Raw genomic sequence first — 18543 nt, forward strand, 5'->3', positions numbered from 1 at the left:
TCGCGGTTTGACACCGAGGCTGTCGTAAGTGCACCAATACCTAGCATTCAGTGATTTTTTTCATGTGTTGTTAAATTCGCAACCCAACAATGATTTGCAAAACTTGCAAAAATAACAGCTTTCACAGTAGGTTTATTGTGTGACGGGAATAGACTGGTATACCCAGATGTATTCAAATTCATGCATTTTTTCCTCAGCAGAACCAAGTAGGAAGCTATGCAGTATCCACCTGTATTCAAACTCCATGCATTTTACTACTTGAAATCCAGATATAATATCATGCATTGTTTTAATAGCTGTTGCTTGTCCGGCAAGTCTCCGGCATGCCTTCTGGTTTGTCGGAACAATCTTTGTTATATCAGGAATAGACCTCTTCTGTAATGCATCACAAGTTACGGATGTTTCTGTTCCTACAGCTTAGTAACTGAGCATTTCATCCACCTGCTCCCTTCAATTAAGTTCCATAGGCAGGAATTCAGTCAGTTGTTGCTAGGTAGGGCAAGCCTCTGGCAAGCGCTGTGATTGTTTAGGGCAATTTTTGTGAACAGAGCATGCATGAAATTTGAATACAAATACAGAATCTGTCTATTGCTTAAAATCTGTTCTAACTAATTGTTATAATCAAACAGACCAGTCTGTTGGTTAGGAAACATGGTATAACTGTGTGTCCTAAACCCCAATGTGACTCTGCTCTGAACATAAATAGTGATAAATCTTCAGGGCTATTTGCGTAATTTTCTCTTCCATGAAGTAGTAGAGAAAGATGTGTAATTGAAGTCAAATACTGTGCACACCATATCCATTGCTGTATTCTTATTTTCACTAATTTTGCGAGTTTTTTAAAGAGTGATGATATTGACCAGTTCGTAATTCCACTTTGCGCATGAGCAGAAAATAATCATCTGTACCAACAGGCATTTTGGTTTGTAAATTCACTGGGATAAGCGTCTGTGATGTGATGATTATTCAAGTGATCCTTATCTAAATGGTGCTTGCCAGCACATCCACCTGACAGCAAGAATGGTATTTCGCAATAAAAGGAAAATCGGCTGTTATTGCATTCAATACAAAACAATGAAATGGATGCCTGCTAAATTGTCAACTGATGGAGTATTCTGATCACCTGATTTCATCACAAGTCCATTCTTTGTTTGAACATGAATTCCATAAATCATTACGTCAGGCAAGCTTAAATGCATTATGCCGCTTTGAAAACGAGTGAAGTGCCTAACCAACTGAGAAAAAAGAAAGGTCAATTGTACCAATGTGTACATGAGCTAATTACGAACTGGCTTATTGCCTACAGTAGGACAGTGCAAAATACAGTTGTACATTGTCTTCATGATGGGAAATCTAAATTTCTCTTGATCAGAACTAGAAAGTTCATTGCTGTGTGTTTTGCTCTCATTGATTCTCTCCAGAATCATCTCACAAGTTCCAATTTGCAAAATATAAGTTTAATGTATGCAATATTCAGATACTCAGTGTGTGTGTTTTCCATTTTTCTTTTAATTTCATAACTTCTTTCAATGGGAGAATCTGTGTATTGGAAAGTTTTTGATGGCAGATCTGAAAGTGAAATTATCCTGATGGTGTGTTTGACTAAAAACAAAGTATGTTGTAGTAGAGTTTACTGAACCAGTATGCATACTAGCCTTTATGGGAAGTATTTGAGGCATAGACGTTGGCAGTTTTGTATATATTTATTCGGAATGGCGCGCTGACGAACATTTCCCTTGTGAACATTGGGAGGATCGGTTTTTTGTGGGTTTTTTTTTTTTTTTTTTTGTTATAACTCTTCAGAGGAGAGGGAAGTGACCTTTTGCTGTGGGAATAGGATCTTGATTGTGGGATAGTTTATTAATATTGTATTATTAATCCATTGCAACCTACTGAAACTGGTATTGCCATGGCAACAACCCCTCCCCCCCCCCCCCAAAAAAAAAAGAAAAGAAAAAATGTATACAACGTGACAGAAGCAATTAGGACATTCCCCATGTCAGGAATGTGGGGGGGGGGGGGGAGGGGGGAGGGGGAATGGGGGATGGAATCAGTGCTCTCAGATGAAGGCCTCTCATGGTCTGCATCCCGTTGCCATGGCAATGTTGCAGCGAAGTAGCGGATGATGCGATGAGGGAATACGTCATGCGGCATCGTGCGCATTACACTGCTTTATTTATAATTACTTTTATTGCTATTGTCCCTTGGCGAGATTTCTTCTGTAATGATGTGACAGTCTGTGCTTATGCAATGCTTTTTTTTTTCCATATGTGCATTTTGTTATGCTTGTGTATCGTAAGTGAATCCATCTGATGATAATAATGATGATTATGCAATGTGACTATAGAATAGGGAAAAAATGAATTGCAGTTCTTTAGTTTAAGCTCAAATCTTATGTATGCATGCAAGATTGTAGCATTATATCAAGTAAAAAACAAATGCAAGCAGTAGCCACTTGTGTCATGTGTTAAAACTGTAGGGACAGTTTTCTACCTATGAGAGGTGAAAGGTCAACCATGCCAATGTGTTTGGGTTTTTTTTTTCTTTCTTTGCCTGCTACACTGAAATTACTTATCACCCAGTTTTCTGCAGAATTATGATTTTAAAAAATCGAGAACCATGTACACTTATATCAATTTTTATTTGTGTGTGTGTGTGTGTGTGTGTGTGTGTGTGTGTCAAGTTCCCATGGAGACCTGGTAGAATCATTATGTGGTGAGACATCAGAACCTGAGATGACATTATAATCATGTGTGTGCTAATTCTCATTCTGGTTGATTTCTTCAGTCAAAGACCATTGCGCTTTATCTGATATTCTCTGAAGATATATCTATCAAGAGTCGAAAGAATCGGGGGCAAAGAGGGATGTTGAATTCGAAGCAGTCCTTCGTCAGTGCAGAGTCGATTGCCTGGGTATTATATGAAGCTATCTCTCACAAATTGCCTTCCGTGTTTAATGCCCTCCCATGAAACATTAGGAAAGATATTTCAGTGCTGGAGTAGTGTGCATGCAATGCAAGACAAGATACCGTTCCGCTCTCAATCAAGACCACATCATCCCGCTTTAATGAGTTCCATGTACCCATTAGGGTTCCTTAAATGGGACAGACTGGTGTACAATTTTTTTTTTCCGCCATTCTTTTTCCATCTCGTCTTTTTCTCATACGTATGTGCATGTTATTCTACTATTACTATGACTGATATTACCATCAATGTCTGTTTTTGTTAGCGTTATCTTCTTAAAGGGGACCTCCAGATGACTTTCAGACTTTTACATTTTAACAACTATTAATTAGTTATATACTGAGTACAGAGTGTCAGAATTTGTAGTGATTGGGTCCATGGGATAAGGAATAAGGATGTTTTCTCAAAATTTACAACAAATTGCAATGAACAAGGATGATAACATGGCAGCCTCACCATAAGAATGCATCATGGGTTGGGCCTCAAGGAAGCAGAACAAAAGAAGAAGAATGCATGCATAGATTCTACACAGGTGAACTTGTTAAGCAAGCAGTATTGTAATGGAATTTAACACCGCTACATTTCTGAAATATGTGAGCCTCCCTATGTCATCAACATTGTTCAGTGTAATTTGTTTAATGTTGTTTTCAGAGTATTGGTTTCGCTGCTCAAGGACTACAATAAATTCTACAAATCTATACACGGAGCTGTCGATTTATGTACTGCATGATGTGAAATTATGAAAATCGTCTGAAATGTCTCTTCAACCCGTTGAGGACAAGCTGATATGGCTTTTACACTCATTTCCAATAGACACCTGCCTGAGTATACTTGTGACTAGTCTTCAGTGGGTTAATAGTTACATTCCTTTCTCTTATTTTGAATCTCATGGTGATATCATTGTACATATTATTATTATTACCATTGTTTTGATCAGTGCTGTAATCTTGAATCGTTACTTTCATCATATCAATATCATTGGGGATGAATATTATACTGTATGAGACTTACCAACTGCATTTAAGCCGGTAAGAAATACACAGAAAAGCCTGAACAGGACAGGACACAAGATGTTCAGAATTGGCAAAGAGTGAATTATATACATAAAGATGCAGAAAAAACAACAACACAATATGCAAATACAGGTTTCTATATAGGTCATGTGACTGGGGGGGGGGGGGTCAAGGGGGGGGGGGGAACATGCCACTATTACAGACAGCTGTGTCGGTGAATGCATTTCTCATTAATGTACATGTATGCCTGCATTCTGTGAAAGAGCCAGGTGTTAATGTTGCGCTGAAACATAGTAATGCGAGTGGAAGTGGCAGCACTTTTTTTGCCTGTCTTTGATTGCTGTGGGTTTGCCTCCCGTTTGTCACTGACAACCACTGTAATAATGTGTAAGTGGCACTTTAAAGGGGAAATCCAGTCCAAATATAAGTTAGTCTGATTAGAAAAACAAATATATTACAAGTTCAATAGGTAAAATTTTGATCGAAATCAGGTGAAAAATAAGGAAGTTATGGCATTTCAAATTTTCGCTAATTTTCAGGAAACAGTTCTTGAATGGTCAATATGAATATGCATGCAAATAGCAAAGTGAGCATGTCATCCCCTCACAACTTGCAGTATAGTTTGTACATAGAATTGTGAAATTTCCAGTTTGTGTTCAAACGCAATTATGCCCGAGGATCAGATCCTGGTATATCTAACTGATCACTATTCTGAAGTTATTCAATCAGGAATAGCATCATGTTTCACACATCAATGACAGAAACATTCAATATCGTCATCATTTTTTCTTTGTATACGATCAATGGAAAATTGTAACGGTATGACATGGTTAGCTCACTCATTTGCATATTCATATCCACTGTACAAGAACTATTTTGCAGAAATTATCAAAACTTCAAAATATGATAACTTCCTTATTTTTCATCCGATTTCAGTCAAATTTTTACCATTGAACTCATAAGATTTTATTTTTTTTTATTAACTTATACTTGGACTGGATTTCCCCTTTAAGTAATCATTTGCTTGGACTGGGCAAACAACCCCCACCACCATCCACCAAATCCGAGAAATCAGCCCCCCAAAAAATAATAAATATTAAAGTAAATGTAACTTGATATGAATGTATAGATAAATATTCATATATCAATTTAAGCTGCCCTTGTTATTTATAACTATTTTCTATGTTCCAGTGTCTATATATTCTTATGTCTATATAATATGGTAAATTTGAATACATGGAAATAATTTTGTAATCATTTTTGCATTATTTTGGAAGCAAATGTATGTACTATGATGCACAAATATTGGTTTAATATTTTTGTTCTTTTCTTTTCTTTTTTCTAAAATGGATATCAGAGTACATTGTACTCAACTCTACGCAATCAATTTCTGGAGGAATTTTGCTGCAGAATTATTGTCTTGTTATCATTAGAATTAGTCATTATCTTTGATACCTCAGAAATTTACTGCATATGTTTTGGAAAAAGGGTTGGATGAAACTGGTTTGCATGAAATCGGAAAGAAAATTACTTTATTTGCAAATTTGAGAGAGAAAATGACTCTTTAATCCTGTATGACACGTTACCAATTTAATGATCAGTCATAAATATAGCGATCAAGAGGCATTTGTAAATGTTGTACAAAAACAAGCAATTGTACATGCACAATAAAAGGTTCAAAGAAAAGAAATTTTCAATTTACCCCATAAAAAATGCTTCACAATGAAGAGTGAATATGTACCATAAAAGGATACAAAATTCAGGCACTGAAATGTCGTTTCTTAGACTTCAATGGTTTAAAAGATATTTATGGGCCTCGTGTCTGTGTAATGGCTTTGGCACTTGCACGAATTTGACAGCCTGTATAATAGTCTTTTTTTCCCCCTGTTATTCTGGCCAAAGAAAAGAATTGTTCATGTCTTTTTGTATAGCAGAGGCAGCTGAGAGTAATGACAGCATCAAGTATTTGAAGTTGTTTTAAATGCACTCAATCGCACTGCCGTGCTGGAAATGCAGTGAATGCCGACTGATTTTTGCGGTGACGTTCATAATAATGTTCCAGGAGATCTGGAGACTGGAGAAGGCGTGCAGAGACACCCAACCCACCCCTTGTGTATTTTGTAATGGACGCCGAGTTGTTGTTTATTTGGATTCTGACATATAGGCCGAGTCATTGTGGAAGATGATGTTCTTTTTTCCCCTAAAATGAGACAGTGTTGTTTGACATGGCGTCCGGAGACAAGTGTCCCATGCTCACCGATAAAGAAGAAGAAGAAGAAAGCATACGAAATATGATGCGTCATGTCTACTACTGTCTGTTGTTTGCCAAAGTTTTTCTATTAATTGACCAAAGAGCTCTAACCAACCCTTCCTTGTTCCCTTTGAGTATGCAAGGTTGCCATTTAAAGTCACTGCCAAGATGTTTTTCTTCCAGTGCCAGACGAATTTGAAACAATAATTCAAGTTGGCTGCACGGATTATACGTTGTAAGATTCTTTTAAACTCATTGTTTGAAAGTGGTAAACTGCTCCAAACAATGAACTTCCGTACTATGTCCCCATACAGTGTCATGTGTATGAGACAATAGGCATTCAACCAGTTTTGTGACAATTTCAGTAATAAATGGCTGTTTGGCATGTGTGAGTCGGCCAAGATGTTGACTTTCCTCTGTATATTTCAGTGTACAAGAAAGCAACATGTTTTGGGTAAATAATGAACTTCTTTAGGGTTGATATTTCATGAAGTCGTTGACCCCATTATTGCCTCCCAAGAACCCAGGCCGGGGTTCTTTCGCAAAGTAGAGGAGAATTTTGGAATCTCAGAAGAAACGGGTTAGAGATAAAGAGAGAGAGTGTGTGTGTGTGTGCATTTCCTCACTCTCATTCCAAGCTTTGCTCTCTAGAGCATCAAATTTTGCATTAATGAAGGAGAATGGGCTCAATTAAACACTACATGCCATCATAGAATGATTGCTGGATTATCAAAGGAAGCATTTGTCATTTTGTTTTTTTGGCAGGAACAGGTTTTCCAAACGGCTTTCAGGGATTTCTTTAGAGATAAACGTAAAGCTGTTTTGATTATGGGGTTCAGAAAGCCTCTTTGAAAACTGCAAATTAGTGCTTTCCGAAACAGGTTTTAGCCAGAAAAATAACGAACATGGTTAAAAGGAAATTCCAGTTACAACGAAGTAGAAATAAAGACCTTAACATTATCAGCTCTATGTTTTTTATTGAGGACATCGTTATAACAAAAGTCCACTGTATATAATTTGTTACCTAAATGCGAATAGGCTGTTTTGCTCATGGTTGAAACTTTGGTAACTTTTATAACAGTGGTAAGCTGGTGAATGGCATTTGAAAATAAGGATATTTTAGTTTTGTGGAAGGAGTGATTAATGAGCAATGGGTCAGACTACTTTGTTTTGATATTCATATTCTTTAATCATGGGTATACAACACCAGATCTATCTTCATGCAGACGCATAAGCCTACTCTTAGTGTGTCAATATCTACCTCTTGGTGTGTATATATAAAATCAAAACAAGCAAAATATTTCAAAATGTATTCAAATGTGTGATTCATCCTAATATATAAACCGATACTCTATTTTCTGTCTGGCTTGCTTCATATATAAACTGATGTTCTTCAGTGCTGATCATAGTAAATTCACATTGTATGTACATTTAGTTGTTGGCAGGTTGGTCAAGCTTTATGAAACTGGACAGCCTCTGTTTATAGGAAAACGCTCATGGCATTTACTTGCAGTATAAAAGTTGTCTATTGTTTCTGCAGTGTGTACAGTGCTTGGCTTAAACGTTTCATCAAAGCTTCTTCGTTTTGCATGCAGTGTGCACAAATGAACATGCTATGGGGTGACACACTGAGTATATCACACACTCTTATCTTTTGGTCACATACTGTGCAAAATTGTCTATGAGATACCCATATAAAGAGCTGAACAAAATGTTGTATCAAAAAGAAGGTATTATAACAGATTTAGAGCATTAGAATCCTGTGTTTAGCTGGCAGGGAGGGGTGGGGAGATAGAAATACATCGTACCTACAGCCGACAAAATTATTTCCTGCCAGCCAGAGACCTCTTTTTCCTAATTCATGCACTGAATATTGTGAATGCTTCGGTCTCTGTCCCGAAATGTGTGTTAATGAGTTTATCACATGGTGCAATGGATGATACAAGTAGGTCAGAGTCTTTGGCATGGCGTTAATTTCTCCCTCGTGAAGCTCGCATGAATCTGAGTATTTACGAAAAATAAGATCGACTATCCAAGTTGAGATTGTTTAACCCGTTGACGACTATAGTCCCGAGTATACTCTGACAGGTGTGTGTGGGAAATTGTGTTATAGCAGAATCATCTTGTTGTCAATGGGTTTAAAGGGATATTCCGTCAATCATAACAGGTTGGATTGTTAGGTATGTAGGATGGAAACCATCGATTTTAAGCTCAGTGTCTTGAAAGATGTTTTCCCACTCTTTCCTATTGTACACGTATGTGCACAGTGGATGCTTTGCTATCATCAGTATAGTGGATGCAATTATTTAGAAGCAATAAGCATTAAATGTATTAACCCGTTGAGGATGAGTCCCAAGTATACTCGGGCATGTGTCTATGGGAAATGTGTTTTGTAGCAAAATCTGTCCATCCTCGGCAGGTTAAGCATCTCACTAGAACACGCCCACACGTGCAAAGCTTACTCATCCAATGGATATGCTCAATATATTTCTTGATTGCAACCAATTATTTCTTTAATTTTCTCTTCACAGAAATCATAGCCATACTTTTAGACATTTCGTTGGCACTTTTTTTTTTAAAGCAAAAACAGTATATACAAAAGTCTTTCTGCACCTGGTCATCCCCTTTAACTACAGAAAACACCTGTCACATACAAGGAAATAAGTATGTGAGTTATGTTTTTACTGGCGTGTCAAAGTAAATAATGCTTGATGCTGGATCAAATATAACATGATACAAATTTAACTCTTAACCCATTGGGGACGGACTGATTTTGCTACAAAGCACATTTCCCGTACAGACACTTGCCCGAGCATAGTCAGGACTCATCCCCAATGGGATAACTTAAAAGAGGACACAGCTGTATTTTTGATATCCCTGATGAGATTTGACTCATATTCCTTCTTTGTGTTTCAGATTATTCAGGAGGAAGGAGAGCATCCCACCTGCAGGACTGGTAGTCAACAAGGGTACCACGCCTTGACAACGAAGAACCCACCGAAACCAAGAGATGAGTGCCAAAATGAATCCCTCCAACTCCACCGCCAAATGTGACTGTCCAGACAGGATCAGCCACCACAGCATTCTATACTCATTGTTATCGTCAGGGACGACGGTGACCACACCCCAATCCTCCGCACAGTCGTCGTCGACGTCGGCGTCGATGGCGACGACGGCAGAGAGCGAGTGCAAGGAGGCTCGAGAGGGGGAAGTGAGCTCGGACGACCAAGTGGCAATATATCCATGGGACCGTGCGCTCCGGTCGCCGCGCCCCACACACACCCTTCCCACCGTTGTGAAATTGAAAAATCCGGACGAGATGTGTCCATGTGCTGCACAGCTTCTCCTAAAAACAGTGGACTTCATCCGGAGCCTCCCATCTGTATTATGTCTGTCGTGTGGGGATCGTGTAAGGCTCTTACAACACTGTTGGTCAGAACTCCTTGTCTTAACGATGGCCCAGCACCGGGTCAACATCCAAGTGGAACGTGTGTCCCTTCATCGCGAGAAACCGCTGGAAGGGGACGCGTTATCATCGACCTCCGAGAGCGTCGACAAGTCAGTGGTCACACCGGCGCCGGTCGCCAAATCTTGCCCCGAGAGCGACTGCCGTGAGGGCGCCCTTTTGAAATACATCATTGCCACTCAGGGCATCCCCACAGCTGCGGACATTGACACCCTGAACGCTTTTTTCCAAAAGTGTCAGACACTGGACATAGATGATAAAGAATTCGCGTATCTGAAATCGACGATATTCTTCAATCCTGGTAAGTTGTACCTTCAATGTCTAAATATGTTCTTTTTTATTCAAGAAAGTACATATCATACATCCTTGACTGACTGGATCAATCATGTTTGTGTCCTCAGATTAATGAATTATCCTTTGTTGCTATGGATATGAGATGCGAGTGAAGAAAAGTAAAGAGGGTCAAAGATGAGAGGTTATCACTGAAGGAGGCACAAGTAGCAATCACACAGTGTGTGTACGTGGACCCTAACATCATCAAGGTGACATTTATCTAACTCAAGGGAGAGAATCATGTTTCAAACACATTCTGAATGGCATTTGCCAACATGATTCGAAGTGTGATTCTTTGGGTGCCGCCTTTATTTAACCATCATCAAATCACAATTCGAATGTTGTCACTGTGCAGCTGCTTTGCGCAGATCAACTTGGAAGCAGAGGTCAACTGAGGCCTGTGTTGTAGCCTGCGGGTTGTATGCTGCATGGAAGTTGACCATTGCAGCTTGGAGATATAAGCGCGTGTTTCAAATCAACATTGCAGTTATCTACTCTCAGAAAGGTGACCATGGTCTCAAACACATTTCAAAGTGCCCTTTGAACAGCGTTTCGCATCAGCATTTCTAAACGCATTTGAAAACAAAGTTGTGTTTATCTATCGCTTTAAATTGACTCATTAAATGCATTTAGGATCGTGATTGTGCCTCAAATCTTTTTAGATAAACACACCCAAAGTATCAAATTCATAGCTGGTGTCCAGAGTGAGAAGCATTGGCTGCTTGGGGATGCTTCCCAATAATGCACACATCCCTGAATTCTTTTCCTGAAATGCAGCAAACTTTTATAGGATGCTCTCACAAAGTATTATGTGGACTTGACCTGGCAGGGATCATTCTCTACACACACAAAAAAAAAAACCCAAAATATTTTCAACAGGTAAGTGAGCTAAGACACCAATCTGTAATTACCTATTCTGCCAAACATCAATTCCACAGGTTAACAGGAGAAGTGTATTTCATTCAGTTATTACGATCAGATGTTAGTGGTGCAGTCCATGAAGTCCAGAGGTTGTGAAGTGTGTTTCTTGCACCACAAATTTCCCTGTGGGCAAACTGACTGAAAAAAAAAGAGTTAAATAAACAGTATTCCAAGTGTCAATACTACCCTAAGAACTCAAGAATTACTTCCTGTGAATAACTCGAAAAGCATGGGCAACTGCTTTTTTGTTTTGTCTCTAGAGAAACATGATTTGCTTCAGCGATCATCGCAGGCAAGGTCATCGGACTCGTGCAGTTTGACCGTGAACCTGTGCCACGCAAGTTTTTCCCTTCTCCCTCTGATAGTTCAGAGATTAGTCACTGCTACTTTTAGTCCCATTTTCAGACAGCGAAAAAGGTCTTGTTTGTTATCGCATGCAAAATGTGTTTCTACCTAACATGCAAGATCGAGTTGCAAAATCTTTGGCCACTGAAAATGTGAGTCTCATCACCAATCGCAAACCGCAAGTGATATTCTATCCAACAGCTGCGTCACAATTTCCATTGGCTGCCTGTCAATCTGACATTCAACTCTTTTGGTACGTAATGCATGCAAGGGTACCCCCATCCGTGCAGGTACGATATGTGCACACTGGGAGGGTGCGCAATTTGACTGGTGGAAGTAAAGGCAAGAACAAGCCATACCCCCCACCCCCTCATCCTCCTCAGATGTACATAAGAGAGGTCAAGTCAGCATTCACATGACAAATGTGCACCCCGACTCCAACTAAACGTGATGAACAACATCATTTCAGGACCACAAAGATTGATTGAGAGTGACTTTAGAACTACCTGTTGCAGCAGAATAATGATTCTAGTTTGCTGTCAGATGCACGCACATTCCTCAACTGGCTTCAAATGTGTTGCTAAAACCGTTCGAAATGAATTCTTTTCTTGGCCCCTTGCAAGGGCCCTGGTTCTACGCTCGATGGTATGTCCATAACCATCGCTTGCTGGAAAGAATGGGTGGCCACAGGTGGTGACTCACTCAGTCACGTAATATTTGAGCACTTTTGTGTGCGCAGGAATTTAATTTGATGTTCACAATTGCTTTCTTTCAACCTTTTGAATTGTGACCCTCCTAGGGATGCTATTGAAATCATTTGGAGTGATGCTATAGATGTATGTTCCATGCTGTATGTAAGCTGCCAAACAAATGTTGAGAGCGTAGAATAGAGCTGAAAAGTTAACATAAGAATGTGTTGTGAGGTCTCTCTTATCTTTTTCTTTTTTTTTTCAGTGCAATTGATAAGCTATTGGTAGTGATCATTTCATGGGTCTGAATTTTGGGAGACTAGTTATGAGTCAGAAAGAGTCAAATTTCAAGTTCAACACTCAAGCGTAACACCTTAGGATTTCAACCCCCGTCCCTCCCCGATCCTATGCTGCTGGAGAACCTGCATTTCTTCCCCTATTTCCTGGCTAATCCCAAGCAAAATATGTTGTCGTTAATCCAATCTGATGTCTCAATGTCTAGACTGCCAGGTTGCCGTGGCGACGGAGGCAAGACTCGCGACTTCACCATCCCACAGCGCTAATCTCCCGAGTCACCGTTTTCCTCCGCCGAGATTCTGCCAGGCTTTATGGGATAGATAAAGTCATTACTATGGTGGGAAATGAAATGATGGAAGACATGAGTAACATGCAAACAAGTTACCAACTAATCCATGACATTAATCAAATGTACATTTGTATCTCAGCCATATGTTTCATACAGTATATCCACCTTTACGTTTCAGATGAATGTCGACTGTGCAGGAAATGCACCATTTTGTGACTACTGTTTTAAAGTCATTTACATTGTGTTATCTGATTGTGAGGTTTTTCGAGATGAGTGAGTTTTGGATGGGAACCGCAACCCTCTAAAACCTGTGGGCAGTACACATGACAAGTATCTCCAACTGTTTATATAAATGTTTGGCAATTTAAGCAAAGAAAAACCTTGACTTTTGCTACTAAGAAAGCTGAAGGGGAAAAAAATGATCATATGCACTCACATCAAACACTTGCATCGCAGCACAATAGATTATAAGTGCCATAATAGCAAAAATATGTGTATTTGGCTAAGACTTCATTTTTCATTGTTTAACATTGTTTTGTATAGTAAGGAAAAATGGATAGTAATGATTATATTGGAATTTGGACTTTCTGGGCTTACAAAAGTAGTGATAGCGCTGAAGATTTAGTATATATGTATTTATACAAATGTACATGTATACTGCAAATATGATGAAATACATATAAATGGCATATTTATATATTTCACTGAGGTAGATATTAAAGATGATAGGGACTGTACTGTACACTCCTATCGAGGGTAACGATTAAAATCATTACTGAAGGACAGATTGTTTTTGCCAGGAATCCACGTGTGAACTTAAATGGTGCTTACAGAGCGGCCGGCTGTGCTTGAAACAAGTGAACTGTCCGAATCTTGAAACTTGAGACTAATTCCTGTACCATGCTTGAACGACATAATACTGTATACACCGAATATTTCACATGGTTTTTATTTTTGCGAATTTTGCGATTCAGGTGCTATTCGCAAATTTAAAGACACGCAAAAATATAGACCCTGATCTGGATATGAATGTGACGTGAGTATACATACGTTCTCCGTTCAGTAGAGTACTCCATGATCGGGAACTTAAACACTCACGAAATTGTCGGGAAGGTCCTTTTCATGAAAATTTAGACTCACTAAATATATAGCAGGGCTCCACACTAACTTTTATTTTTGGTGGCCCAAAGACAAACATCTGACCTTTTTTGGTGGCCCGATTTGGCCACCAAATTCTTCATTTCTGAAATTTTGGTGGCCCGACGTGCATTTTTGGTGGCCCCGGGCCACTGGGCCGCCGTTAGTGTCGAACCCTGTATATAGCATATCATATACAGTATACACAATGAGCTTGTGAATCTGATAGGGACGTTTGAATGAATGTGAGGAGCATATCTGTGTTCAGATGCGTTTGCCACAGAATGGAATGATGGCCGCCTTTTCGTAATTTTTGTTGTTGTTCTTTTTTCTTTTGTTTTCATTCCCCTGTTCAGCCTTGAATGAAGGCTACTGGCGAGCCGGAGAAGATCTGCCGCTCGCATTACTGCCAAAGTCTGCCAGGGGACGAGCCTCGGCGTTGCACGCACATCCCCACTAATGGGCTTTCCAAACAGCGCTCGCCTCTCGCCAACCCCCAGCCATACCTGTGCGCCTTCCTGGCTAGACCAACGTTTTACGCTTTAATTAAAGGCCGTGCAACACTTTGTTTTTGTCGTTAGCCTGTAGCGTGAAAGGGCAGGATTGCCCTTTCTGTTCATGGGGAAATGAATGCAATGTGTGGACTGCTAGAGCTGAATATATAACACACAAGTATTCCGTGGAAGCATGCCAGAAACACTGCTTGCCATATGTCCATGTTTGTGGAAATGCTCTTTATTTTTGAGAAGCTGTAGCATCCCTTGTACCGAAATGTTTAAAGTGCTTGTTTGTTTTATTACTTCCTGAATCAATTGAGATACACACATAGCTTCCCTTAATCAAATAAAGACCTGGTCCAACAGATCCTTTACTAAGGGGTGCATCGTTCCATGATGGCGGCTGTGTAAAGTTAGGAGCTTGTGACTTTGAATCTTCCGAACTATATGTATACAACTGAATCGATTGCCACCTAGATGTACTTTCACGCTTCAATATTGCCACAGTTTCTCATTCAAAGTCGCTCGAGACGTATGCATATCAGCCTTTGGTCTGTTAAACAAAGGAAGCGCCACAGATTCTGAGGGAAAGAGAGAGAGAGAGAGAGGAGGGACTTGCACTTTTAGTAGCCATCCCCAAACTGCACTTGTAATTGGACAGTTTCCTCTGGTTTGAGAAACAACCAGCACCCCTCCCCAGGCGGTGCCCGATTCTCGCTAATGGGGGCCCCTTTTGCCCCCTTCCATCATATATGGCAGGCTATACCTACCCACTCATTCAGCCCGAGTTCTGTGGCCAGGGCAGGCAAGCAGGCAGGCAGGCATCGTGGGCCAGGGACGGCTGGGGAGAGAGGAGCAGGATGCGTGGAGAAGGGGGCGCATCCCAGCCGCTGACCCTGACTTTCAGTGTCAATCATCTGCCAGACCTATTGGGGTCACTTCCTGAGGTTTCCTGGAGAAGTCGACATGTAGGGAGGGAGAGAGAGAACTCCTGATGCGGTTTGCCAGCTCTTTTGTGGAGTCTCTCGTTCGTTGATGCCTCTCTCTCTCTCTTTCTCTCTCTCTTCCTCTCTCTCACTGTATCTCTGTCCTTATCTGTCCGTCTGTCCGCCTGTCCATTTGTCTGTCTGTCTGTCCGTGCCATGTTCTCTCTCTGTATTTTGTTCTTGTTTTTTATCTCGACACTTTTCCTTCTTACCCTACCCTTGACACACTTTTGCCCTCAGAAGTCTTCGCAACAGACTCGCATCCCATTACCCCTTTGTACGGGTCAGTTGATGGTTCTTTTTTTTTTCTGACTCCACTCACTCGGAGAATTTCATCAGAGAAGGGGCGAGTGGAGTAAAGCGTTGAACCCCCTATCTCTCAGACATTATGGTCTTTGCAAACCGTGTGTTGTTCACACATACTTTTATATATTACACTCGTAAAAGATGCTTTGGAAAGAAATGTAACCACTGTTCTGCTCTGTACTAAACTTTTAGAGACCCTGACCTTGAATGTTTTTGTTTTTGTTTTTTGTCCTAACCTGCCATGCACTATTGGCATTATACTGTATCCCGAGTTTGTGCTCTATTTTTTTTTTTCTCTCTCTCTCATTTCTTTTTGTCTCTATGCTCAATCCGTTCTATTCTTCATCCACCCAATTTGTGGCCAGTTGAACCAATTAGCCATGATGGTCCATTTCCAGCTTTTTGTCAACACTGTCTGAGTAATATTTGGGGGGGGGGGATGGTGTTTTCCATTTATGCGATATCCATGCATGCTGCGGCTTTGCTATACCACCAGTGAGTGCATCGTTGAGATTTTTTTTTTTTTTTTTTTATTTGGGGCAGGCTATACCTGTCCTTCCCTTTCTCGCTAAAGCAGGCCTGACACACCGTGACAATGACAATGGAAACATGTTATATTCATTAGTGTTGTAGCTAGATGCAGGGGGAGAGGTGGAATTGTCTCCTAGGGAAAAAGAGAAGGGGACAAATAGATGGGCAAACTGTATAAATATTTAAATATATATAGGGAAAGAAAATTAAAAGGAAGTTGAAAGTATGATAGTGTGTGTACATTAAGCCATTTAATACCCTATTCAACTACAGTGTATATTACTTTTATACTTCATGATTCAACTCACTTTCACTGTGTAAGGTTTAATGCTTAGAATTATATTTAGGATGAGAAAATTAAAAGGAAGTGGGTGTATAATAGCATGTCAAGCCATTTAATACCTTATTCAAGTATGTTACTTTTATACTTGACAATTCAATTCACTTTCACTGTGTAAGGTAATATCAGCACTTAGGCACTTGTTTGCATGTTCTGGTATTAACGGAAGTGTTTATTCTTTAAGTGACAATGCTTATGCGTGTGCGTGATGTGCATTAATGCACTCAAACATATCAAGCGAGGAATTCCGTAGCGTGGATCACAAAACAAAGATGCTAATAAAAAGCAGATGTTGACAATATATCCCCAGTGTATACCCCATTGATGGCTGATATATACCACAATCATCGCAAACTGTCATCGTTCAAATCCCAGCCAGCAAGCGCACGAGGGTACCCCTAGCTGTCTTTTTTTTTTTTTTTTTTCCGCCAGCGATTATTGTAGTGGAAAACAATACGAATGGGCTCTCGCGATCCATTTCGGCAGCATTTCGGCGCATGAATCACATCTTGGCACGAGATAACTGAGTTCCTCATCTCCCTCAAAGGATGCCCTCGACATTAGCCAAGGTCTCCCATTCATCACCTGCTGAAAGATTCTTGTCTTTGTCCTCGAAAAACAAATAATCTTCTTTTCTTCTTTTTTTTTTCCCTTTCATCCTCAATGTTTATGATGACAGAACATGGGATTTCACATGAACTCTATTTTTGCTTCTCAGATCTCCTTAGAATTTCCTTGCAATCATCCCTTGCTGCTAGAACATGAAAAGGGATAGCATAATGTCAGGTTGAGATGGAGCGTCGGGTTTCCAATCTTTTTTGATGACGATCTTTTGAGATTATGAGAAACCTCTCATGAAATATGAAAGAGCATACAATTCTAAGAGGACTTCAAAGTTTATTTGATGAAATTGGTCTTGAAATGACTGAGATATTCAAAACAGAGCAATCTGAATAAAAGTTAGGATCTACCATTTGTTAGGATCACTTTGTTTTACTTGTTTTTGGACATCTTACCCATTTAAAACCAATTTTCATCAAATAAACTTTGAATTCCTCTCAGATTTTGTATGCTCTTTAACATTTGATGAAGGAGAGTCTAAGTATCTTGCAAAAAGTAACAAGCTGAATCCTTATCTCAACCAATACTATACCATCTCTTTAATTATAGCATCCCTTTAACAACAACCAAAATAGAAAAAAAAAAGAAAATGGGTAGAATGACACGCCGAACCTCATTAGAGTTGTTGGTTGAAGTATCACTTGCAGGGAAATTCATATTTGGAGTTGTATTTTGTAAGCAGTATCTCACCTCTCAGAAGTGGAATGTACTTTCTTCATGTGCAGGTAATATGACAATTTCACTTTTGTCAGTGGGAGTTGGGTCGTGAGCCAGTTGTGCTGTACTTTATATCTCCTTTCCAAGATCAACATGGTCTGAGAGGAAAGAGAGAGAAAGAGATAGAGAAAGGGAGAGAGAGAGAGGGAGAGTCAGTATTCTTTAACCTTGGACTTTCTCTTCAATGTCATACATTTATAACTTCTAGAAACTGAAACTAACGGTTCTGCCATCCCGTGGCATGGTGCATCCCACAAGCCCTTACAAAAAAAAGGGGGAGGGGTGCATGTATACCCCTACTTCCAGTAAATGCACAGGTAGGTGGGTGGGTCCATGGCCCTGGTCAAAGATGTGAGGTTCAAATGATGTTTGAGGTTATACCATGAGACATTCGTGACAAAGCTAATGTTCTGATCCATAGCACAAGGCTGCACACTAACCCATTTTTTTTCTCTCGGTCTGACCTGTCTGTCGGACCAGTTGGTAACAAGTTTTTTCCATTCTTTAGTGGTCTATTCCTGAAAAAGTTACTGGTCCAACAGTGATTTTTACTGGTCCTGGACCATTGGACCAGTGCCAGTGTGCAGCATTGTGTAGCACATTGCTGAACTGACCAATGCCTTCTGATGAATGCTATGTGCGAGGAGTAAGTTGAGATCTCATGCTGATAACTCGCATTGTCTGTCTGGTATATCTAATCGGACTGGAAGAACTTCAAGATTTGGTCGCAGTTGAGGTGAACGTCTGTTGGTCGCCGTCGATGATCCAGAGATTGAAGCATTTCTAATGCATTTGGGAGATCGATTGTAACAAAAAAAATCACATCATTACTTCACAACA

General features: G+C 39.9%; 1 protein-coding gene across 1 annotated transcript in view; it reads left to right on the forward strand.

Moving 5' to 3' along the window:
- The window catches only part of LOC140242530 (nuclear receptor subfamily 0 group B member 1-like), a 138869-nt gene that overhangs the window by 9375 nt on the left and 110951 nt on the right, over positions 1 to 18543 (forward strand). The window contains exon 2 of the mRNA XM_072322268.1: positions 9145 to 9995. Within this exon, the coding sequence (XP_072178369.1) occupies positions 9239 to 9995 (757 nt within the window). The 5' untranslated portion in view covers positions 9145 to 9238. The remainder of the gene's footprint in view (positions 1 to 9144; positions 9996 to 18543) is intronic.

Source organism: Diadema setosum, chromosome 19, assembly GCF_964275005.1.
Source record: "Diadema setosum chromosome 19, eeDiaSeto1, whole genome shotgun sequence".
Lineage (NCBI taxonomy): Eukaryota > Metazoa > Echinodermata > Echinoidea > Diadematoida > Diadematidae > Diadema > Diadema setosum.